At 46.4% G+C, this 25,388-nt stretch overlaps 1 protein-coding gene across 2 annotated transcripts in view; it reads right to left on the bottom strand.

The window, feature by feature from the left end:
* Positions 1-4,198: 4,198 nt before the first annotated feature.
* Positions 4,199-25,388, bottom strand: part of atrn (attractin) — an 81,654-nt gene continuing 60,464 nt past the window's right edge. Inside the window, exons 26-29 of one of the 2 annotated variants that reach the window (XM_029254240.1) lie at positions 22,771-22,849; positions 18,318-18,425; positions 9,582-9,696; positions 4,199-7,440 (exon numbers count right to left, since the gene is read on the bottom strand). In XM_029254240.1, coding sequence (XP_029110073.1) covers positions 7,316-7,440; positions 9,582-9,696; positions 18,318-18,425; positions 22,771-22,849 — 427 coding nt within the window. In that variant the 3' untranslated portion in view covers positions 4,199-7,315. The remainder of the gene's footprint in view (positions 7,441-9,581; positions 9,697-18,317; positions 18,426-22,770; positions 22,850-25,388) is intronic. The other variant, XM_029254242.1, reaches the window with a different exon arrangement.

Here is a 25,388-nt window from a genome sequence, read left to right as displayed (position 1 = left end):
ATGACAAAGGAGGACAAAGCAGGACAGAGGAGGACAAAGCAGGACAGAGGATGACAAAGGAGGACAAAGCAGGACAGAGGAGGACAAATGAGGACAAAGCAGGACAGAGGAGGACAAAACAGGACAGAGGAGGACAAAGAAGGAAAGAGGACGACAAAGGAGGACAAAGCAGGACAGAGGAAGACAGAGGAGGACAAAGGAGGACAAAGCAGGACAGAGGAGGACAAAGCAGGACAAAGGAGGACAGAGGAGGACAAAGAACACCCAAGAGCTTTTCACTACCACGCCCTTAAACACAAATTACCCGAATGGAGCGGAGAGGTATAGTACGAGTGTGGGTATGAGCTGTGATTTCTTTAAGTGCTAATAAGTGAGAAAATTACAAGTTGTGACGGCTGCTGAGAGTGGAGGCTGAAGCTCATCTGCATATTTGTAACAACAAGTGCTGGGGGAAAAAAAACCTCGAGAACAGGTGTAAATGGGAGCTGCAGATGAAGAAGAGCCCCGAAGCCGTTTTTCATGAGTCACACTTTCCATTATCCCGTACCGGTGTAAATGTCCGGCATCAAACGGATTCTTCAGTTAAATGCTGCAAAGTTCCCACAGTAATTACTGCTTCATGTTAGGAAGATCCTTTTTGTATTAATTTGCCTCTCGCAGGCACACGAATCCCCAAAGGTCGACCACCTTGCGGTTCTCGGCAAAGGACGTCGTTTCATCCGCCCACCCAATTTCTAACTACACCGCCCAATTTTTCATTTATCTCACGATCTTCGTCAAAGCGACTTACAATATTCAAGCTACCTACAATTATTCATCCGTTTATACAGCTGGGTAATTTTTACCAGAGCAATTGGGGGTAAGTACCTTGTTCAATGGTACTACAGCTAAAGGCAGGATTTGAACCTGCAGCTGATGGGTTCAAAGGCACCAGCTTTTTTATTTATTTATTTATTTATTTTTTTTTAAAAAAACAGTTTAGCATTCAGTGCAGGTGTATAATCAATAATAGCAACAATAATAATAATAATAATACCTGCAATAAGCAGATGTATAAAGCACCACACTAATGGGCAGCAGGTGGCATAATGGTTGAGGGAAACATCTTATAATTGAGTAACGTTGGTTTATTAGCAGAACTTACTCTGCAATACCTCTGATCAAGGTACTTACCCTGAACTGATGCTGTAAAAATGACCTAGTTGCTAAAATGGGTAAATAACTAAGTTGCTCAACACTGTAAGCTGCTTTGGAGAAAAGTGTCATCAAAAGTAAATGCAATTTTTTTTTATTATTAATTTATCATTCTTCTGGCACATGGGGCTATAAAAAACACGGCTGCGAACTGCAGCTTAGAGCAGCTTGAGAACGAAAATAGAAGCACATGGAGCGAACGCACACTCGCTCAACACCTCCTGCTTCCTTCAGATATGGACTGAAGGTAAAATTCTCCCTTCAGCAAACTTTCTACACTTGATGTCAAATAGCTGCTTAAGCACAAAAGAAACAACTTTTCACGAATGGAAAAGGACGCGCTTGAAAGACGACCCGAGACACGTCTGCATCCGTATAATTTTCCACATAATATGATACATGGATATGCAGGTGAGGACGAGAAAACGGTGTATTACCGTGGGATGATCTGTTAGAATTAAAAACTCGGAATTATTAAGGCTCATTTTCAAGCTACTGCTCCTGAATTCAGAAAGAGTAACTATGTTTCCATATAATTATGGGGGGGGGGGTGTGCCTATTAATGGGTCATCACACGAACAAACACATACAAACACACCGCCCAAACAGCTCATGTCAAGGTACATATTTTCCAAAGAATGGAATATAATTTTTTGCTAGAACTCTCTTCATGGGGATCGGCATCACTCGGCATCGTTTTTCAGCAGTTTGGAACTAGATGTGCTTTCAAAGACAGGCGAGAAACGCGGTGAAAGAGCCAACTGGCACAAGGAAGGTAAGAACTGGCTGCCGACCATCTTTCCAGTGGCGCACGGGGAGGCCTGGGGGAAACTGCACTGCTGTCATACTCACCTCCTGTGTATATAGAATCAAAGATACGACAGTAAATCCATCTCGCATTCATCACAAGGGCTGTCGGCTGGAGGCGTCTCCTGTCGCCCCTGCAGCAGCACCGCGACCCCTGCGGATAAAGCAGGACATCGCGGTACGGTTTAGAGAAGAGACCCCCACGGCGCAGCCGCCTTCCTCCTACTGGAGCTCTGCAACAGATGTGGTGCTGCGTGGTGGTCAGGGCCCTGGTTTGGCCTCCAAAGACCTGGGTTTGAACCCCACCTCCGGCTGCGCTACCCTTAATCACGGCACTTACTCTGAATCGATACAGTAAAAATTACCCTGCTGTATAAATGGGTAAATCAGTGCAAGTCACTTTGGGGAAAAGCCTTCGCTAAATAAATTAGTACTTTCTTACAGAGAACTCATGTTTTTCCAGTAAAAGACAGCATAGGAGGAGGACAATCAATACTTTAGAAAACGTGTCCTAACCTGAAAATAATCCTCCAGAAGTTTTTTTTTAATTGAACAAAAAACCCGGAACTTTGTCCAAGTCATCAAAGAAAAGAAAGGAGATTTTCCTTGGTGGAGAAGCTAATTCGTCTTCACAAATATACAGACGCCACACACCGGAACTTGGCCATAGAACTAATAAAGTTGCAGCACGACAGTAACTTCCCATCTCGTTATTAGTAAAAATATGCCTTGCTTTTGTGCGCATAATTCACCTGGTAGCACCAGAACCTCAGAGCTCCCGGGCTGCGGTTCTGATCGTGGATTTGAATCCGGTTCGGGTCGCGTGGAGTTCGAATCTTCCGTGTTTCCTCCAGGAGCTCCGATTTCCTCCCAGTGTCTTAACCGGCGACTCTAAATCACCCTTCAAGTGTGTGACTGAGGTGTGGACAAATAGTTTTGATGATAGCGATGATGTGGCACGTGATCCTTCTGCTAATTACACACTGCATAAAACAAAATAACCAAGACACACTCCCCCCCGATCGATAAACCGTATACTTAAAACACAGCGCGCATTACTGGAGCTAAAGCTAGCTTTAACAAATCCAGTCCGATCGGATTCAACGGGATTCCGGTTTACAACCGATGCTTTGGTTACAATCTTAAAATCCACGCTTAGCAAACTAATTGGCCGAAAGGGGGATCGTTATCGTCAGTCATCATCCTTCTTCCAAATGACCTTAATTGAAGCTGTGTTCCAGGAATGAGGAATATGATCCTCTTCAACCATGTTATTAATTGCTAGTGTTAGTAGAGGTTAGTTTAGGCCAAAACTTAAATTCTACAGCAAAATCATAAAGGTTTTTCCCCAAATGGTGATTGGACAGCATCCCGACATACCTTTATCCATTTTAAAAACCATCACCCCAGACTTGGAGGTGTTGACCTTCAACCCCACTGCATTACACTCAGCAGGAGGCCACCCTAGAGGATGATGATCACGTTCTAATGAGGGTACAAGGAGCACATCATCTGCAGACAGGACTGAAGAAACCCTGGTATCTCCAACTGGGACATCCTTCAAGGGCCGTGAATACAACAAAGAGCAGAAAAGGGCTTTGTCCCCTGACGAAGTGCAACACCTGGGTGGCACAGCTGGTAGCGCTGTCATCTCACAGCGGCTGGGTGAGGCGACAGGATGTAGGTTTGATCCCCGCTCAGTCTGTGTGGAGTTTGCACGTTCGCCGTGTGTCTGCGCGGGTTTCCTCTCGCACTCCAAAGACATGCTGCTCAGGTTCACCCATAGCGTGAGTGACAGTGTGTGTGTGTTCCACTGATGTATGGATGAGTGACTCATTGCAAGTAGGGTATCTAGCAATGTAAGTCACTGCGGTGAATAAGGTGTGTGGGCTGACGGTAACACTACACAGAGTCCGTTGGAAGTCGCTTTGGAGAAAAGAGTTTGCTAAATAAGTGAAGACACCAAGATTGAACAAGTTGCATTTCATGAAGGAAATGTGGACATGAATGTCGCTCTGGAGACACGGGGAATGAGTGCCGCTTGGAAGAGGCCTCCCGAAGTACCTCCCACGAAGGGTGGGTTGCACGGCCTCTACGTCAATATGCAATATCGACTGACAACTTCAAGAGACCAACCCTGTAAGACAAGAACCACAAAAATCACAGGTAAAACTTGGATTTTAATCAGTTTATTACAGACCAAAAATTCTATAACATTCTTAATTTACAAGTAGTTACATGGTCTTTGACAAACCATTCTTATACAATAAGTGTCATCCATAGCTAGGCTCTCGTTTAAATAAGTTATTTTACAATACAAAAATGTTCTCGACTCAATTTTGGACCAAACTGGCATTCCTCCGAGTCATTTTCTCAGCAAAATTTCCCCATGGCAACGAAAAAGTGTACAATACTTTCTCAATATTTACAAGAAAGAGGAGTGCAATCAACGCTAAATCGTACGTTTCGACAAACTACTTCTTCCATGTGTACAACGGCACTTCACAGGGAAGGACGAGAGGAGGTGCGTTTCACAACCGAAGTCCGGCGGAGGGCCGAGGCGGACCAAACGTCGCAGGTTTGAGTCCCCCCGCCTCCCCAGGGAGGGGCTTTGCAGGAGGGGAAATCCCATTTCTCATCCATTTCTCGCAAAAGGTTACGATTATATCGTGAATTTGGGCTGCCGAGATAAAACACACAGCGCCGACTAACATACAGGCATTGGATTTACGCATTTTAATTTATCTAAAACATGCATCTCAAGTGCTGACCGTCCCTGTTTAACGTTCGACCCGACCGGCGTCGGACTGGATGTGTGGTGCGTGACCTCAGGCTGCGGAGAGGCACGTGCTATAGCTTGCAGCCTAACGCACGGCACGCGGTTCGAGGCCGAACGCGCCTAGCTAGTTCGGTCTGGGTGATCCGGGTCCCGGTAGGTATTCCCTCAGCTATACTATGGTATCCGGAACTGAAAGCGTGGTGACCGGTGTCAGCGAACTCACTGGAACATTCATTCTGAAGATTACGTCCAGTTATTGAACAATTTCTTTTATTTTTACATTCATTCAGTTACGAGAGGATTTCTCTCAGGGAAAAACAAAGTCACGAGCGGAACGCGGTATTTCACAGCCACTTCACTCACACGTCAGGGCAAGTTATTGCTCACAAGGGGCTTCGCTGATGTTCTTTAGCAGTAGGTCCACTACAACGTGTGTGTGGGGGGCACACAAGGACCAGGCCTGCTTCACTGTAAGCTACACACGTATGTGTGTGTCTACGCAGAAACTCAATACTTTTAATAAAACTTTCGATGAGATAGAAAAGTCGGCACAACGAAAGCGACAAGTTAAAACAATCTCTGCTGGAAAAACAACCAAAAAAAGAAGCCTGGACAAGATCTGTAGTCAATGGAACAAAGAGTGTGTTAGAAGCCGCTGAAAAGGAACCAAACAAAACACTTCTGTACTCTGTGGTCTCAATTTTCCTCTGCTGCAAAATTGCAGCTGACATTTAAAACTCTGAAAACTAACAACAGACTCCTCAAAATGTACAATTGATATGTTTTTCCTTTTATTCTCTGAAAGCCTTTTCCCCGCGCTATTCTTCTGCAGGGAGCGACCGAGGTAAAAACGCACGAATGGGCTGTGATTTCCGATTAGGGGATGACAGCCGCGCGCGCCGATAAAAGAGCTCGCTGGCGAACGCGCGCGGCGCCTCCATGCGAATCGGTCCCCAGACCCCTGGACCGCGGATGCTGACGGAGGGAGCGCGGCACCCGGAGCAGGAAGCGTATCCTCAGGTGTATCTGCACGGCAGCTCCCGGCGACGAGGCCTCCGATCCCTCCGGTTCACAGGCAGAGAAGAGCAGTATTTTTTAATACGCTGAACTGGGGTTAAACAAGTTCTCTTCTCTTCGCCGACTATTAGAGACGCAAACACTCAAATGTTCATTCATTTCCAGTTAGTCCTAGGCGTGGGCCTTAAACTGATAACATCTCATGGGTTTTGGGGGGGGCAGGAGGCTCTATGTCACTGGACAACGCTGTATCAAGCTACAGGAGATGGCAGATTTTAATTCAGGGTTGGGTTACAATTTTGCGTTGAGCGCAGCTAAAATATTAGACGATACGGGCAAAAAATAGCAGCATGCGTATGAATTCTCTACTTTCTTCCTGTCTGCTTTACTTTGTTTGAGCCTCTCCTTCATCCTCGGTGTTTACGTTCCACTGTGGCCTCTGTTGCAAACCCATAAGTCGTTCAAATCTCCAGCACAACAAAGGAGATATCATGGAACAGAAGAGTGAATCAGCAGCAGTGTCAATAACCGCTCCCGTCTTCCTTTCAAAGAAACAAAAGCTTCCGAATTACTCACCACCGAGAAGAGTATCAGCAGCGAAGGAACGGCAATTAACGTCTCCATTCATCTACTCTCGATGTTCCTCAGCACTTGTACACTCCTCGACGAGACTATTATAAGTAACGGCGCTACAAAATAAGGTATTGACGAACGGAGACGTTCGAATTTGTATGAGCTCTGGAGACGCAGTCAATCTTCAACGGTAAGACGTCATCGTGTGACGAGGACTTAGGAAAGGAGCGCTCGCCACTTCTGATCCCTATTCGGAACCTGATTTCCGAAGCAGGAGATGGGCAACGTGCAGTTGTGTCTCAGAACAACCGCTGCAGCCGAGGGCTATTCTTCTCATTCTTAAGCAGATTGGAGCCCACATTAATTAGTATTCACTGGCCTAAAGTGTGGTAAAACGCGGGGGGAGTTACACCTGCAGAAGAACAGGCAGGAATAGCAGCCAACACTCTACTCTCCATACGACCATCCAGAAAGAAGGCGACAGCCTACGCTGTTTATTTCTCAAGTATGAGCATCACGGGTCATCGCGAATCATGACATGGAAACTGAACGTGTTGTTTCTAATAAGAATACGGAAGGTAAATAAAAGCTGAGAGGACACGAAAGGGCTCCGGGGCGAGGGCTGAAAAGGGCAGGCCGGTTGAACCGGCACGCGGCCGAGCCGGGCGTCCTCCACACTCCACGTATGACCAAGGTCCCACAGCACCTCCATTCCATCTCGTTCAACGCGCCTTTTCTCCTAACTGAGCATTAAAGTGGTCCGGCGGCTAGGGGTGAAGTCACAGGTGCCCATCTGGGGTCGGTTATTGCCAGAATTGAGGGGTTCGGGAGATCCACCCGAGCTGAGCCCCTCGTACAAGTCCTCCCCCCGGGGTGTGTGACTTTCCCCTACGAATCCCAGGCCTCTTCGCTCTCCTCGGCTCGTGACGTTGGCGGCGCCGGCCATCAGATGCAGGTCGCTGGCTGCGCGGGAGGCTGGTGCTTGCGATTCCTCACGCCGGCCGACTTCTCCTTGTAGGTTACGCACATCTGCTGGGACACGTCAACCAGGGCGCTCGCAACGGCCAGACCTGGTGCAGAGGATCATGGGAAGAGGGGACATGCGGAGGTGAGATTCGCCGCGGCGACAAACACGTGGAACTATCTGCAAGAAGGACTGTGGAAAAACAGCTCGCATGGGCCACACCTGGCAGTCTGGTGCAGCACAATATTATTTTCATATATATACACACACATACAGTACTGTACAAAAGTCTCAGGCACTCAGATGTTTCACAAAAATATTTGTTTCAGACGGTTATTTAATGTCTTCTGCATTAGTGTCAATGGGAAAGAGCATATTTTATATTTCCAAGCACTCCTTTCGCAAAACAGTTACAGTATTACAGTAAGGGTTTTGCATGGCGTTAAAAAAAGTACAGACCCAGGAGGGGACAACGGTCCACTGCAAGAAACCCCAAGCAGGCCTCGAATCCCAGACCCACTGCGACCCCACTTGGGACAAGCGGTTGATGATGAATGTTATTAAACTTTGTAGGAAGTTTATTAAAAGCATTATTTTTGAAAGCGTTCTCACTTTACAGCTTTTTCCCCCTCAAGTGCCTAAAATTTCTGCACAGTACAGTACATATAGACACATCTCAGAATTTAAAAAAGGCTGGGGAACAAAAATTGTTTAAAAAAAATCACTTTCAATATTTGAAGTAATTTACTTGAATTAAACTTTGAACAACAACAAAAACAGATGCTGATTTCATGAGGAAGAGTCAAGTTCTGCAGCTCCTATCAACTTGGCATCAAGACCATTCAGTAATTTCTCTCTGCAGCACTTGGTTGGGGGGGGTGAAACCCTAATTGTTAAAATCAAAGTATTTGAAGTGGTTTCCAAGCACAGAGCCCGTAACACACATTAAATAAACCATTTTATATTGGAAGCTTTTATACTGGAATATAATTTTTTGTAATTTTTCAATATTCGGTTGGTTTCAGGAACACAATCGGGACAAATCAATGGGGCGTTGAATATATCTATATACACACACACATATATATGTATATAGATGTATCTAGAGCTGACATCCTGCTGGCGCACTTCCTCAGCAGCAGCTCCACACCATCGGCTCAAGGAAGAACCGACTAACTGCTGCTTTTCACTCCGGTTTGATGCTCTCGGCAAACGTTCAGCTGCTAGAAACATGAAGCCTCCTGTACATTTCCTTTGTTTACCGGGGGGAAAAAAAACCCTGCAAACTGTTCTGACATTTACTCTTCTGTTCACTTGGCTTATGTGCTGCTCGGTTAAGGTATAATTTCCATGTAATGGCCTGAACTATCAAACAGCAATTACAAAGCTACTGCATAAAGCCTCATTATTGCTCCTATATACGGTTGTGTTAAGATAATTATCACACCGTGATCCTCTCAGGACAAGCGTGAAAAGACTGACCGACGGCCTCAATTCTTATCATTGTTATTGCTGGCGTTGCAGAGGCCATGTGAGCTTCTCTGGAAGCATGTACGTTCCAGCAGCCCCACAAAGGCCGCATTAATGTGTGTCCCTCCCTCCCTCCCCGAGTCACATTTACTTCTTTATCGGTCCTTGAAACCCCCATGCATATTTTTTTTAATTAGCAACAAAACAGAATCTATATACTAACTAAATGCAAATCCATAGAGGTACATAACAAACCCAAGGGATTACAGTATATAGCAGCGGTGGGGTCATACAGCATCTTGTAAGATCCAAAAACACGACCTGACCTGTCAGAGATCTTTCAAGTCATCCCTCGCACGTACAGTACAACTTGAGTCTACGACAGTTACCAGAGTAACTCGGTGTGAACCGAGAGGGACAAGCGAAGCTTTATAATAAAAGGTCTTTTGAGGGGTTAAATGAGTGTCTCTCCAGCAACCTTGTATTCATCGCACTCCGAGAATAAACGTATCAATGGGTGTGAAGAGGCACGATGCGTAAAACATTGCCCTAAATTTACCATGTTTTGCGCTACATAAAACAATCACAAACAATGCACTGGAGCCTAGTCTCAGGGATGATGGACAGAAGCAGGACGCAGGACAGCAGTCATATGGCTGCTGGCGTACCATCTGTACCATCCAAAGGGAAGGTACCTGTGCAGGAGCTCCAGGGTAAATGTGTGAAAAGGCAACAGGTAACGGGAAGGTACAGGAAGTAGGGGACACCACAACTCACCCGACTGTCCCGGTGGCGGGATGCCGCCCGAGCCCCTGGGCAGCCGCACAAAGATGGAGAGCACAGCTGCCTTGTTCCCGAAGCACGGCTCCAAGGCTATGGGCTTCGGCACCGTCTGCGGAGTAAAGGTACGTGGGACCAGAAGGGACGCAAGTTCGTCTCAGTTCCGTTCAATTCCTCTTTGTTACTCGCAAGTACAGCGAAATTCAATGAGTGAAACGCAACATACAAACGCTCAATATAAATGAGGGCAAAATACAAACGGAAAGAAAAATGAGAATAAAACAGATGATAAATAACAGTAGAATAACAGAACTGCAGAATGTGTATTAGAGGGAAAGAGCTGCAGTACCAGAAGTACATGGTTCCATTTGTGGGATTCAGGTAAACTTACTTGGGTGAGTAGCAGCCAGTGAGTATCTGGATTAGTATTCTTACTACTTCTCCAAGCAATTTCGTTTGGAAACAGCTCAGTGTACTTGATATGCATGCAAAGTACATACATGCACATACAAATCAGTGGATCAGTAAAAGTAGTTCACTGGAAGTCGCTTTGGAGAAAAACATGTGCTAAATAAGTGTAAATAATTCAATACTATGCATATTTTTAGTTGAGGTTTAAATTCTACAATCTATAAAACCCATAAACACCAAAAAACAAAAACATTTTCAGTTAAGAGGGAAAAAAAAAAGTCTGCAAATTCTGTAAACACAGTGGCCACTTTATTAGGGACACCTGCTTATTAAACAGTGAACCACATGTCTGCAACTCTCTATATATATATATATATATACAGTAAGAAGTAGGAAGAAAATGGTGGGGGGTGTCAATTACTGTTGGACAAAGGGATAAAAATGTATGACGGAGTGTTAAATGGTATATTCTTGCACCATAATGCAATGCGTCACAAAGCACCCATCATCTCTAGGTGGTTCCAGGACGATCAAGGCGAGCTGAGTTTACTCCAGTGCCGCACTTGGGTCAAGAACCTTTGAGATGAGCTGGAACGGGAGAGTTCACATCATAAACATGTGGGTGGAAAACCTACAGCAACTGTGGGGTTCTTTCAGGTCAGCGTGGGCCAAAATCCACAAGCACCTTGTCGAATCGTTGCTTCCAAGAGTTCAGGCTGTTCTGGACACAAAAAGGGGACCTACCTTCCATTAGGCCAGTGTACCCAATAAAGTGGCCACCCACTATTTTAACCGCAGCGGACTTAGCAGCTCAAACAGGAATAAACGCAATAAGCAGTTTCATCACGCATTAATAATATTCAGAGAGCAATTTACATCAACACATCAGCTCATTACTGCAGTGAAAAGGCTGGCATTTGGTTGACGAGCTTCCCCAACTAATCAGCGTCGCGGGAACGTCTCAATATTTTGAGCCAAAAGCCAAATCTAATCAGATGACTTTTGAGCGAACAGCACGGGTTGACAGGGTTTCGCAAAGGTCCACGACGTTCGCTCGAACCGCAGAGTCGCGACATTCAGCGTGCAAAAAAAAAAAAAATCGCTCTACCCAAGGTTACGCTAATGTTTCCTTCCACCTGCTGGGTATTTCATCAAGCAGAGTTGGTACAATTGGGCCGAAAAACCGAATTCTCATTCAAGTCGGGTTGACAAACGACAGGGACGTCCGAGAGACACAACCGTAACAATAACCCTAACCTGCCACCTTCTTCCTGGACAAATCCCTTACAGGAGTAGCAGTGTTTATCACAGGTAGGTAACCATGGTGTTTTTAACCACACGGAGACCTTGCCAGCTCTTCAGAGAGCAGCTATTATTGGAGACTAGGCTTCGCTGGCTTTATCCTCACTATTTTTTCCCCGGATACACTGGGAATTACATACTGTGTCTTTGATCCGTTAATACTGCTCTGCTGAGTTTTCACCGCCAGGCTGAATTTCCCATTACAGCCAAAAAAAAAAAATACATTAAAAAAAAACTTGTTGTTACAAACACCTGTCTGATTTCCAAAATGTATCCAAAAAGTAAAAATGGGGAAAAAGAAAACAGGATTAGGAGGATTTAATTAAATTTGGAGCTGCAGTGTGGCTCACCGAGTAACGCTGAAGCCGCGCAGCTCACGGGATGCAGGTTTAGACGCGGGTTCGAGTTTCCTCTCGTTTCTTCAAACACTCCAAGACTGTTTTTCAGCTTAATTAGTGAATGTAAATTGCACGTAGAGTCTGTGTTAATGTGCGTTCCATTGCTGTGTAAATGAGTAAATCACTGAGTACCGTGGTATAGTCTATGTACCTCCAAACGTCAATTAAACACTAATAGACACTACAGTTCAAAATTAAACACTGCAAGTTACTCTGGGAAAACAAAGCACCAGTGAAACAAGGCAGCTGATAGTGTAGTGGTTCGGAGCTACTGCTTTTGAACCCAGATGTTGCAGGTTCAAATCCCACCTCCAGCTGTAGTATCCTTGAGCAAGGTACTTACCCTAAACTGCTCAGGTTGTAAAATTATCCAGCTGTATAAATGGGTGGGGGGTGGGGGGGGGAGAAAAAAAAAAAAAAAAAATACTAAGATGCTCTCGAGAATGTCAGCTATAAAAAATAAAAATAAAAAATGTATTTACACAGAAAACACTGCTCCAGCTGCGCTGCCGAACGCTGCTCAACACCTTCTGAAAAGGTGACTTAATGGATAAAGATCAGCACAAGTGCTTTAAATGAACCAAAAACAGGTAATATAAACTATAAATTGGTGGATTTGAAGGAAAACAAACCCAGGTGTCATGTCACGAAATGCACGAGTCCCTGCGAGCGCAGGTGAGGAAAGAAACATTTTTGTATCTCACGCTGCCGGAGAAAGCCTCCCCAGCAATAAGTAATAAATAAAATATAGCTATGCCGAGTTTGACACGTATAGGAGCGGTCTTTCAAACAAGCGTCTTCCGACTTTGGAGGCACTCGGCACAACGTGCCGCACGAAAGTCAGCCGAACGATACGACGCCTAAAGAGGACGGGGGAACCATCGTTCAATTCGCCGTCTCCATCACGTGCCGAAGACGACGAGAACCAAAACGCATTCCGCGCTTCATTTGCGTATTAAGCGAGGAGCGTCCGTAAAAGCCATCGGCTCACGGAAGCGTCCGCGGCACGCTGCGGGGAACGCTCCGCCGCTGCGCCGTCCAGCAGTCTCCTCCGTTTCCATGACAACGCATGGCTACGGCAGCCTCGACCCTCATCTAATCAGCTCGGCTGTCACTGCCGCACGTCTTTAAACAAGGAAACAAATAATAAACAAACAAAGAGGAGTCTATTAATTCCCCAAGAGAAACACACACTCGGTGACTCATCGCACTTCTCCCCGATGCGGCGGAGCTCGTCTGGATTATTGCGTAAACGGCCGAGGCGTCTTCGGTCCGGCGAATAACATTTCGGCAACAACGATGATCGCGGTGCTACAATAACTGCAAGAAGTCTCACGCCGGGGCAGCGGACGGCGTAGTGGTTAGAACGGCCACCTTTGGCCTCCAACGGCCCAGGGCTGAAACCCCACTGCTGCTGCGGTAGCCTTGATTAAGTTATTTCGCCGAAATTGATACAGTAAAAGTTACCCAGCTGCACAAATGAGGAAATGCCTAAGTAGCTCAACGGTGAAAGTTGCACCAACGTCGCGCTCCCATTTCTTGCGCTCGATTTACGGTGCCCTGAAAATGTCCCTGGCGTGGCACTGTCGCACATTTGGATTTTGAAGCCAATACCGCGCGCTTTCTGTAACGGCCGGATACCTGCAGTTGCGTCCCCGAGATGATGGCGACTCCCCGGGGACACGTTTCTCGATCTCCTCAATTCGCGCAACAAAACGTGTCAGAAAAACAGGTGGTTAATAACATGGTAAATCGCAGCGATCTCACAGCACAGCACCTGCTCCGCTAATTAATTCCTCACATCTCCGTCCAAGCGACCGCGGCCAAGTCTTTGCTCGGCGAGGCGCGAGATTCCGACGGACGGACCCCCCGCTGCGCGTCCGCAGCTAGCGGCGGCTCCGCGGATCGGGTTGAGAACCGACGGAAAATTCGAAGCGAGTCCCACACGGCCCTCGTGCTTCAAGGCCTTCCAATTGACGAAACGTGGTAAAACGGCCTGCGCTCAGCCTCGAGGGGGGACATCGACACAGGTGTCACGAGTTTGGGTGTTAGCAACTACTCAATTTTAATAGTTCACACACACACACACACACACACACACACACACACACACACACACACACACATTGTCAGAACTGCTTGTCCCATACGGGGTCACGGGGAACCGGAGCCTACCCGGCAACACAGGGCGTAAGGCCGGAGGGGGAAGGGGACACACCCAGGACGGGACGCCAGTCCGTCACAAGGCACCCCAAGCGGGACTCGAACCCCAGACCCACCGGAGAGTAGGACTGCGGTCCAACCCACTGCGATTATTTATTTGCATAAAACCTAAAGCACTTCGTTGTCAAAGCAGATGTGAGGAGGAAGTGTCACTGCATGTCAGTTTCATTGTCTCATGTTGTCATGCTGGGTTTTGTTCATTTTTATTGATGTTTAACTGTGACGACTCATTGCGGTCCCCCTCAAACTCCTAACCGGACCACCTCCCCCATCAGTCCGGCGACGAGAAGACGAACTGTAACTCGGGTTCTGGTCCACCTCTGGCGCGTACACCGATTAAAACACTCGACCGCCCGCGGCCCTCGGTGGCGCTGGAGAGCACTTCGGCACTCCGCTGCGACCTTCTCCACCTCTGAGTGCAAACCAAGGGCTCACAGTGAATTCAGCTACAATCTTTATGCAAGATGACTCAAATATGATCAGAACTTGCTGAAGATCAGAGTCCAAGGAAAAGAAAACCGGAGCGACCAAATCTATACTGCTTAACAGTACCTATATCGTTTCTCCATCATCAATTACGCCAATATTTGACCAAGGTGAGCAAAAACGTTTGTACATTTCGCAACTTTTAGTTACCCATATATACAGCTGGATAATTCTTATTGTATTGCTTCAGTGAAAATGCTGGAAAGCACATTTTAATTTCCTTTAATAACCATAAAAAAAACTAGAAGCTTAGATTCAGGTGACACATGTATGCATTTTGATAAAAGAACATATGGCCTCTCTAACAGGCTTCTTTTGTACTGTCTGGTATTATGCAGCTGAATCCGAACATCCCTAATAAGGTAAACGTGCTAAAAACCCGTGAGCCTCTTTCGGAAGCCCCGCCTACGGATACCAGGAGGAGAGGGAGCACTAAAAATACGCTCACTCATTTCCTCACTGTACCTACATTTGCATTTGTTCATTTTCAGCTCAGAGAAAAAAGGTGCATTTCACCAAGAGATTGTGGAATATCAAACGCCATTCTCAAAGTGCATTCACTGACTTCTTGCTGGTACACGTCACAAGTAGCTGCACAGAGAACCGATAGTCTTTTTTTTTTTATAAACACCATGTGGTGAAAGTTTACGGAGCTGCGAGGAGAAGTGGCTCCGAAAGAGATGCGTTTTGAGGACTTTCCTAAAGGGATTCAGTAGCTCCGAGGGACAGAGGGAGCCCATTCCACCGCATTGGAGCCAGAACTGGGATGTTTCAGGCTTTGCACTTTAAAACATAATTGTATCAAAACCACCATTGTCGCTCTTTTCTCAGCAGTCATTGAGCTGTGGCCTGTTTTACACAGCAGTGAAAACTGACAGCAACTGCTGATGCTTAAGTGAAAGTGAGCTTGTCGTCATGGCATTTTTTTTTTTTTTTTTAAGATCAGTTCAACCCAAACAATTCTGCACAATGACACATAGCGGATAGAAAATATTATCAGCGCTGCCCTGACTCAACCGTAGCACGTTCCTGCTGAAGTCAGTCCTATGCAAACGACTGCCATGGATTAATATGGTAATTTTACAATTTAAATATAGGCCAATTAAGCTGCTTTACTCATGGCTGAACAGCTACAAACAAGGTCCCCAAACATACGATAAATTATCTGGCCTTGGGGATGTTCAAATGATGCTAGATAAGTCCAGCGCTGGAATAACCGCTGGTCTCCGCATCCCATTTTTCACAGCCGTGAGTCAATCACTACAGGCGGAGATAATTAAATCCTTTCAGGCTGACTTCAATTCAAAGTGCAGAGTCTTCTCGCTGCCTCAGGCGCCTCGTCGCGTAGGAAACGGGGCGCAGGGACGTCGGCTCCTCCTGCAAACCTGGGCAGAGCTCGAGCTCGATGTCACGTCCGTGCAAATGATGGCCCGCGCGCCTCTACGTTAATAAGGAACGGCAGCCGAGATACAGCTTACGTTACTTTATGGACCTAATTAAGATACAATTAAACTGACAAAAGTCTAATAAAATATATGGCATACAGGCCATCACAAATAATTGCGATCTTATCATTCACAAATTAGCTACTGCTAGTCACCGTGTCGCACGTCAGTCGGCCGACGTCGCTGGATCGATCAAAATTTTTGTTTCAAAAAACCACGGGAAGCGAAAGTGTCGTACAACAGTTTTGACTATAAAGTGAACGTGGCCTTAAGGTACATGGGAGGTTCTTCGAGACCCCCCTGAAGTCCAGCGTTCCTCGACTAATTAGCCACTAACAGACTGACGACGCCTCTAACACTGGACACATTTGTATTCGTAGCATATTCACGAAACGATTCGCAATTTGACATTCACAATATACGGATGTGCGAGCCGCAAAATTCCGCTAAAAGGCACAAATTTTTCATTTAGCACGCACAGGCATCCGTTGGCCATCCCCGTAACGCCCGTCGACTAGACGCGCACTCGACACGCGCGCAGGCCGCTTCCCGCTTTCGAATTACTCTCTTTCCCATGAACGCTAAATGAAAAGTAAAGGTCAGACAATGACAGTTTTCCTGAGATCCTCCAGCCTGCCTTCAACAATCACGCAAATCCTTAGAGACTGAACTGCGTGGGACCTTGAGCTCCACGTTTAGACGGACCGATCGCCGCTCCCCCCGCCAACGACACGCCCATTCTAAAGGTGCTGAGCGCAGGCGACACCCGCCGCTCCGGAAGACCTGCGACGTTCATGCCGGAGAAGCTGCTGCTGGATGGTGTCGGCTCTGCCTGCGTGACGGCACCGTTAGGGTAACGTGCACAATTGCACCTTCTGCAAGTCACCGAACATTCCGTACGCCGCAGGGCACCGCCGGTGCCGTTTTATACTTTCGCACATAACCTTGACCGTTGCGCTGTTCCTTTATGTGGCTGGAACTTCTCCGGGCAGAGATGCAGGAGGCGCTAGATCCTGAAAAGAGATTCTAAATACTTTAGAATTAAGCTCAAGTCATCGGCCGGTTAATGCCGCACGCGGTCAAGGGTGGAGCTCTTTGACAAGCGAGTCGTTCACGGACCCTCTTCGTTAATGCTCGCTCTGGAGACGGCACTCTAGCAGTATCCGTGGTGGAAATAATACCGGGCTCCGAGCGGGTGGTACAGCTAGTGTGTACGCGCACCTTGTTTACAAGCGTATGATGAATAAATATAAATGTTCATTACTCGCAAATAAAGATGAAAAACATGCTGTTAATATACCGTACTTTAAATGAAGGTAAAGATGCCCTTCTCCAAAGCATCTTACAATTATTGACCTTTCCAGGATTCTCTGTTTTTGTTGGGGGGGAAACGAGAGTGCAGTGAAATCAAGAGTAAAATACATACATGTGTTGTACATTGTTATTTGATAAAGTTTGTTGTGCATGTTCTGCATCACGTGACATCCCGGAGAAGGATAAATTACAAATTGTCTTAAATACCGTTTCACGCCGGGTGCACTTGGGTGTTTTATTCCAAACGCACGCAGGTTCCGCAAACACACAAACCCCAAAACAAACTGTCCCCCGTCAGCCCACTACTTACTACGGTCGCACCTGAGGCCGACAATCCAGGACGTGTGCGCGGCCGCCCTGCTGTGGACCACGATTATTTTAGGTTTTTTTTTTTTTAATTTTTGCAGCTCTTGTACTTACATTTAATGTGCATTTTGCTTTTTTCCCCCCCAACAGCTCAATGCTAAAATGACTACATAAGCCATCAATGAACTGAAACAGGGTCAGAACAGAACCTCACAGGTCCAAGAAGTGTGGTGGGTTTTGGTGCTCCGGCCTCCTAACCATGATGTTCTCTTCAATGGCTGTATGCGAGTCCCTCTTGCCCGGGAAACAGAATGCTGGTAGTGTGTGTGTGGGGAGGCTTAACTGCTAATCTGTGCCCAGACATTACACATTACATGAACTCAGTCCCAGCTGCGTTCAGAAGGTAAAGTACAGTACGCTGCCATTTTTACTATGCTTTGCCACACAGGTGTTCCAGGATGTGTCTGGTACCGTGTGCATCATGAGTCCTTCGTACACAAGGATGATCATTTCTGATGCAACGCAGTTTCGCCACATACTTGACCCCACATGACAGCAGGTGACAGAGTCTCCAAGCTATAAGCAGAGTAAGAGCTGAACACCCAGCAGCTGTACACACACTGACAGCTTCCCAACCACGATCTGCTTACTGTCGCCGAGTGTTTACAACTCCGCTTTGACAACGAACGCTTGTCCTCGCAACGAAAGGGACCCAAGATGACTCCGTACAGTTGTCCTTCAATACCTGCAGCTGGAACCGAGTAAACGTAACACACCGGTGAAGACGGCTGTTCGGGACTGGGAGTGACGCAGAGAGAGGTAACACACCCGCAGCAAACACAACACACCTTAATGCTGCCTCCGATGAGGTCTGGCGGCTCTTCTTCCGTTTCCAAGGCCACGTTGATGGTGGCGAAGGGTCTGCTCGCCATCTGCTGCATCTCACGCAGAAGTTGCTGCAAGGAAGCGGAGGGTCATTAGAGACAATGACGTCAGAAGCGATACAGCCCGATATAAAAACTCCGCCCACTACTTGCACTTGTATTTTTTCAACCGACTTCTCCAAAGTGACTTACAACATTAAGTTACTTACACTCATCTACCCCATTTTTTCAAGGGCACTACAGTGGGAGGTGGCATTCCGAGCAGACCGACCCTTCGCAGCTTGAGCGGGGGGTCTCCTGCTCTGGATGCCATTGGCCCATTTTATGGTAGATGGTCACGCTCACGTTGTAGCTATGGAAGAACCTCAGGCCCATTCGAGTCCCTCTCCACACACAGCGGCGAGAAGCCGGATGGTGAGGAGACGGATCATTAAGCAGCTTCTCAAAGAGGGACGTCTGCAGCAGCTCCTATCCGACTCGCTCCACGCTTCCTCGAGCGTGTACGACGAGCCGGTACAGACCCACCGATCGCCCGGAGCACGTGCTGCGAGCGGCTACAGAACACGCGGAGCGAACGCTGTACGGGCCGCGAGTGGGTGCGCGCCCCGGTAACGCATCTCGACACACCAACGTCTTTACTCCGATTCCGAAAAGCGGAGCTGGAAATTACGCAAGTGCACAAATGCAGTACTTTTACATTTTCGCCGTCTACGTGGCCCTTTGAGATCGAGTTACAGAAATCACGACAAGCCGACGTGCTTCTCAGTGCGTATCTGCGTGATTATGTGAGGAGGCGGCACTTTGGAAACGAAAAATATAGTTTAATCGGTTTTGCATAAAACACCCAAAGACAGATGAGCAGAAGGCGATAAGCTGGAGAGGCAAACCGCACGAGAGGAAGGCTTCCAAACACATCAGCTCTCCGTCTCATACACATCACACATTTACTCTTCCATTCATTCTTGTAGCTGCTGCTTTCCTCCAAAGCAACTTACGACTCGGAAAACAAAGTGCGTTTCATTACAGTCCCCCCATCCAGTAGCACTGCCACCACACGAGTAGCTGCATATCCAACTGGCTGAGACCTTTTCTCTTTATTTTCAACAGATAATGCCGTGCATGAGCAAATGAAGATCTATAGACACAGACAGGTTATCGTACCACAGTACAGAGTAGCTGTAAATAGAAGTGATGGGAAACACAGAGGTGATGATGACAGATGGCATGAGGAGAGTTTATCGAGCAGTTAGAGGATCAGGAAGAGATGGGTTTGAGATTCTTCTTGGATGTCGAGGGATTCAGCAGGTGTGAGGGACAGAGGGAGCTCATTACAGCATAGTGGGCCCGAAACTGAGAAGCACCTTCGTTTTAAACCTTTACGGACATCTTAACCGTGTACATACTTCACGCTGTTTGTAGAGTCTTTGTATAGTCTGTGTTTTTGTTCCCCAGTTCTGTTTGTATAATATTTCTTTTTGTTCTAAATTTATATTTTTAACAACAAAAGTTGATTTCAATTCTCTGGCAGTATAGAAATATTAAATAAAAAAAAAAATACTATAAGCAACTGAAGAGCCAGAGAGTGGACTTGGGGGAGAAATCCTCACACTAATGGGGGTGGGGGATAAGGACAAACAGCAGGCAGCTCCTGCTAGTGTATGGAATGCTGAGTTTTTTTTTTTTTTTTCTCCTTCAAACTATGTACCTTTTTGAAAAATATGAAAAAAGAACACCGACGCCTGGGCTGGAGATCAATCCGAAGGTCTGGTCACCAAGGTTCAGTCACACACTTTGTTACTGCTGATCCCCCCGCTTTTGCTGCTGCTATTTTTCTTTTCAGAGAAAAAGTCAAAGCTACAGGTGATGACCCCCTCCCCCCCCAAGCATTGTACCCTACTTTCTTCAGCCCCCCCGGCACTGTCACGGAGCTTTATGGAGCGACCTAGCGGTATATAAAAACATCAGCAATTCTGCTACAGACCTTGAGCGAGAGGGTCCACTATGTCCAGCAGTGGTCCAACGGGTGCTGCCTAAACCCTGAGAGAAACCTTCAGGTACACGTGCTGCGGTGCTCACTTCTCATCACAGCCTACAGTACTGTCGGCATTTGGGTCTGATGACACCAAGAACACCAACTAGCGCCTTCGCCAAAACAGAGCTGTGCCTCTCGCTCTCTCACTCTCTCTCTCTCTCTCTCTCTCACACACACACACACACACACACACACACACACACACATTCCAGCTCAATGAAGACAGACATGACAACGGTTTGACGACTGACAAGCACCGCCTGCTGGTGAAATTCCCCATAGCACTACTCTACTCTACTCTACCCCCCCCCCCCCCCCCCAAAGCCCCGCACTGATCACTAGGATTTATTCATTTACCTGATGCTTTTCTCCAAGGTGACTCATAGTCTTGGGTTTGTACCAGAGTAATTTTTACTTAACGGGTCCAGGGTAAGCACCGTGCTCAAGAGTCCTGTTATTTCCAGAGTGGTACCGGACTGACGGTAATATTTCTTTTACCGTCTTTACTCTTTTCATTGCTTTCCGTTTCTGGCTTTATCCACCGACTGCTTTATTCATTTGTTTATCTCCCCCACCCCCCCCCCCATGTCACTACACGTGTGTCTCTCACTGACTGTTGTATGTAGGTTTGTGTAACCCTGTGCAATTTCATCTGAGATTAATTCAATTTATCTACGTACCCAATTATCTAACCATCTACCATTCCACAAATCCATCATCTGCACCTATATGTATCAACACGGACCTGTATCTAGCTATCCATCCGCCTATCTGTCCATCCACCTGTCTCTCGAACCATCTTTATCTCCATCTATCTGTCTAGCCGTCATCCATTAGGTGTGAAAAATGAGCATCGCTTCCGTCCCACTTTTCTCGCAGTGAAACGGAAACTAGGCTGGGTGTCACGTTTGCGAGTGAACTGGGTTACCCCGCCTGCTTCGGGTGGGGGAAAAAAAAAAATTTAAAAAGGCACTTTTTTTTTGTAGAAGTAAAAACCTGCCGCCGAGTGCTGCTTTAAGAGACGGGTTGCCATGACGGCATCCATCCGCGAGCGATGAGCCTCTTTGGCCGACGGGCTCCCGTCCCCGAGGGAGAGCGGTGTGCAGGAGCAGAGTACGCCTCCGCCTCGCGCCGCGCCTCCTCCCGGTTTGTTTCAACTCCAAAGGTGAAGCGGCATTAAAAGACGACTTCGGTGCAGCTCTGGAGAGGAAGACTGCGGATGTGAGGAGCACATAAAAGCGGCCGAGAGCACAGATAATTGATGCTGCCGTCAATTAAAATCATTACTGCTGCCGAGCAATTTCCTCAAGCAGCATGACACTGATGCTTTAACTCGCTCTTCAGCTTCCGCAGTCACACACAGGGCAGCAGGTGGCGTAGTGGTTAGAGCTGCCCCCTTCCTGTCCTGCTGTAGTACCCTTGATCGAGGTACACTTATCCCCTGTTATCCACTAATGAAATCACTTGTCCCCAATTTTTTTTTTTTTTAAAAAAAGGTGCAACTTTAATTTGCTCCAAGCCCATCCCAAATTCACGCCACAATCACCCTAAGCGGTGGCCCATGTCATAAAAAGTATAATTTTACGCATTTTCATCTTTTTGCCCATTATTCCCAGAAAACAACTTTTTTGATTCCCTTCTTTCCTTTGAATTGTGCGTTTCTGCAAGGCTTTTCAGAACTGTGTGCGGGCTTCCCCCTCACTCGCCGAGCAAAGCGCACATTCAGAACAGACGTAACAATGGATTTTCTTGTAATTTCATTATATTCCATTTCACTTCTCCAATTTAAAATTAAATATATACTGAGCTAATTGTATAGCTGAAGTTTTTCTTTTTTGGTTCCTGCACCGCTGCTCATGAGTAGCATTCTGGGCCTACAGGGTACCAGTGAGCCATCGGTGGACATTTTGCTCATTTGGAAGGAGGGGGTTGTCGAGAGCATCGAAGATATTTTGTAACACACTCAGTTTACCGCACCGGACGTTGCAGCTACAGACCGGATAAATCTCAAGTTGGACTGATTAATGGTAAATGATATTAATGATCTCAGACCAGATAAATGACAAAATAGACATCAGTGGACTAAAAAATGGGGGATAAGAATACTTACTCAAATAGCCTCATGTATAAAAGGGTAAATCAGTGCAGATTAAAGTAGATTCACGGTGAAAGTGACTTTGGAAGAAAGCGTCAGACAAAGAACACTGTATGTGGCAGTGAAGGAAGCCACTTGAAGCAGGTTTACCCCGTGGCCCTGAGTACGAGGGCCTCTTCCCGGCAGCTCCGTAGAGAACATCTTTCAGCAGCACTGTGGACAGAGCTGACGGTTGGCTGCGTACAGCCTTCGGGGTGGGGGGGGGGCACGTCCCCCACGAGAACGCTCACCTCCCTGCGCCGTGATGCCCAGCAGCTCTGCTTGATCTTCCACACCACGGCGGCCACCAACAGTAAGGACAAGAAGCAGCTGCAGAGAGGAGACAAGGGTCAACTACTTGGAAGACCCCCCCCACCCCCCACACACACACAGTGGCTGACTGTCGGTTACAGTTTTTCGGAAACCTCAGGTGACCTGACAGTCCTACGTATCACGATATTAAGATGTTTTCCAGAATTACAAAAAGTTCCATAAAATGGCAAAGTAGAACAGAAATTGTTCAAATCCCTTCAAGTGATTCAGGTACATAATTCATTATGTTTAAAAAAAAAAAAAAATTAAATGCAGAACTGGAAGGAATTATTTTTTCCCAGCAGCCTTGTCCCTCATTAAGATCACGATTTTTCTTTATAGCTGTAGGACGTTTTAGTCGATAAGAAACATTTGCCCTCAAAATTTCACCATTTTGAATGATCTGCACACACAGAACTCTATATGCACCCCAAAACACTTAAAATTTACGATGAAACATTTATGCACAAGACCGCCCTCACGTAAGTGAACACCCCCCCCCCAAAAAAAAACACAGAATGCTTAGATGGTGAATTTTCAAAGCATTTCAAGTTCTCAAATGAATGAATAATCCAAAACCCAGAAGAGCAGCGTTGAGGATTCAGAATCGCCAACTCACCTCGGCTCTCGGTAAAGCTACGGAATTCGAAATCCGCAGCGGCGCAAAGTCGCGCTTAACAACCTTCCTTAGAGCTCTAAACGATGCGCAAAGCACCCAGCATCCTTACCAGACCCGAACACGGCTCAATTACCGACTAACACGGCCAATTTTCTCCCTCGGGCTTCTGAAAGCAGTCAGCCTTAAAGGAGGTCTATTTTAGGTCTCGTGGCTTGTTAAAAAAGAAAAGCTTCTGTTGCGTCTGTGGGCCGCGGAAGGTCACGGTCACGTGTCTTCCAGGGCCGATCAGGAGAAATTGCACGAAATGCCAATGAGTAAGAAGGGAGTGAGTGAGGACACGGGACAAAGCGGTTGAACGTAGCGAGGTCGGGACGACAAATTTGCCCGGAAAATGCTGTCGGGCCTCTGAAGGTAGCTGACCACCGGAACAACGGCAAGAAAAAGAAAAAAAAAAGCAACCGAGCAAATAAACATACGGAACAAAGATAACGAAAGAGCTGAACGGTGAAAAATGCAGTTCATCCTAGGCTGGATCTCAGCTGACCAGGTGCTGAAGCGACCAGACAGTCAGGGCGTTTTTTTTTTTTTTTTTTTTTTTTATATATTTTAAATTGTTTGCGGGGAGAATCTTAAAACACGTCACGCAGCCTTTTGCACAAATTTTGAACTGGTGCAACAAGTGCACAATCAGAACCGTTGTGGACCGCTGCCATAGAGCACAGTAAGGTCATCTTCATATATGCCAGAGGGCGATGGCTCTCGAAGACCGTGAGCCAAAGCAGGGTTATGGTACAGACCCCGTATGGAATGGTCCTGGTCTTTAGAGTCTGACATTTCCCATGGACCACCTACACTGTAAAATATTTTCTATTAGTGTTATTTAGAATCATCACAAAATCAGCAGTATAAAAAAAAAAAATTAAAAAAATTAACATAATTCCACAAAAAAGCAGAACTAGTTCATGTTAAGGAGCAGTGCAGCTTTTTTTTTTTTTTTTTGAGCCGTCCAGCTCCTCATTGTAGCTCTTTGCACGGTTCTGTAACGGCAGCCGCTCCTCATCACCTCTCGCTTTGCTCATTGCTTCAGTTCAGCTGTTTTTACAACCTCCTAAAATTGCACAAAATAGAAATATGGGGGGGAATGCTTTTAAAAAAATGTAAACTAGTTATTAATCGAAAATACGTAATAATTGTACTGCAACTTCTGGGGAAAACGCAATTTGCAGTTAACGAGATGCCGATCAACATCTCTGTTACACATTTAGTGTGTTGGGTTCAAAAAGGGACCAGGTGAGGAGCGGTGGTAGATGAACTTCAGACTCTTTTCATTCCTCTTTCCCTTGACTTACAAAAGGCCACAAAAAAAAAAAAAAAAAAACCCACTCCCTGCAGAACGCAAAAAAGAAATTCTAACTACAGTAAATTTAGGAGACCCTGAGTGTTCTCACCTCCTTTCTCTTTGTCTGAGGCTCTGAGTTTGAACTCTAAACCCTGTTCTTTACTGGATGATTGGCCACACCTGGTGCTTGTCCCCCCCCCCCCATGAAAATGCTGATGGGATGAACACCAGGTGCAGCCAATCAATAGGGTGATTGGCTGCACCTGGTGTTCGTTACCCTGTTAAGCTGCTGCTCCCAAGTGCAGCTGCTATTCTTGCAGAATGGGCGTGGCCAGGCTGTATCCTATCAAAGTGCTATATCTGCATTTACTCGCATTTACATTTATGCATATTTAGTAATCTGACATGTAAAATGGTTAAATGATTATAAATAGTACAGCTGGGTAATTTTTACTGTATCAATGTAGGGTTAATACCTTGACCGCGAGGATGTTTTGAACCTGGGTCTCTCAATTTTAAGGCGACAGCTCTAACCACGACGCCACCTGCGGTCCACCTATGTACAGTTTGCTTAAGTACAGGTGAGTAAATCCAATATC

The sequence above is a fragment of the Scleropages formosus genome, chromosome 1, assembly GCF_900964775.1.
Source record: "Scleropages formosus chromosome 1, fSclFor1.1, whole genome shotgun sequence".
NCBI classification, from domain to species: domain Eukaryota; kingdom Metazoa; phylum Chordata; class Actinopteri; order Osteoglossiformes; family Osteoglossidae; genus Scleropages; species Scleropages formosus.
The sequence above is the reverse complement of the archived record's forward strand: the minus strand, read 5'-3'. Positions and strand labels throughout refer to the sequence as shown.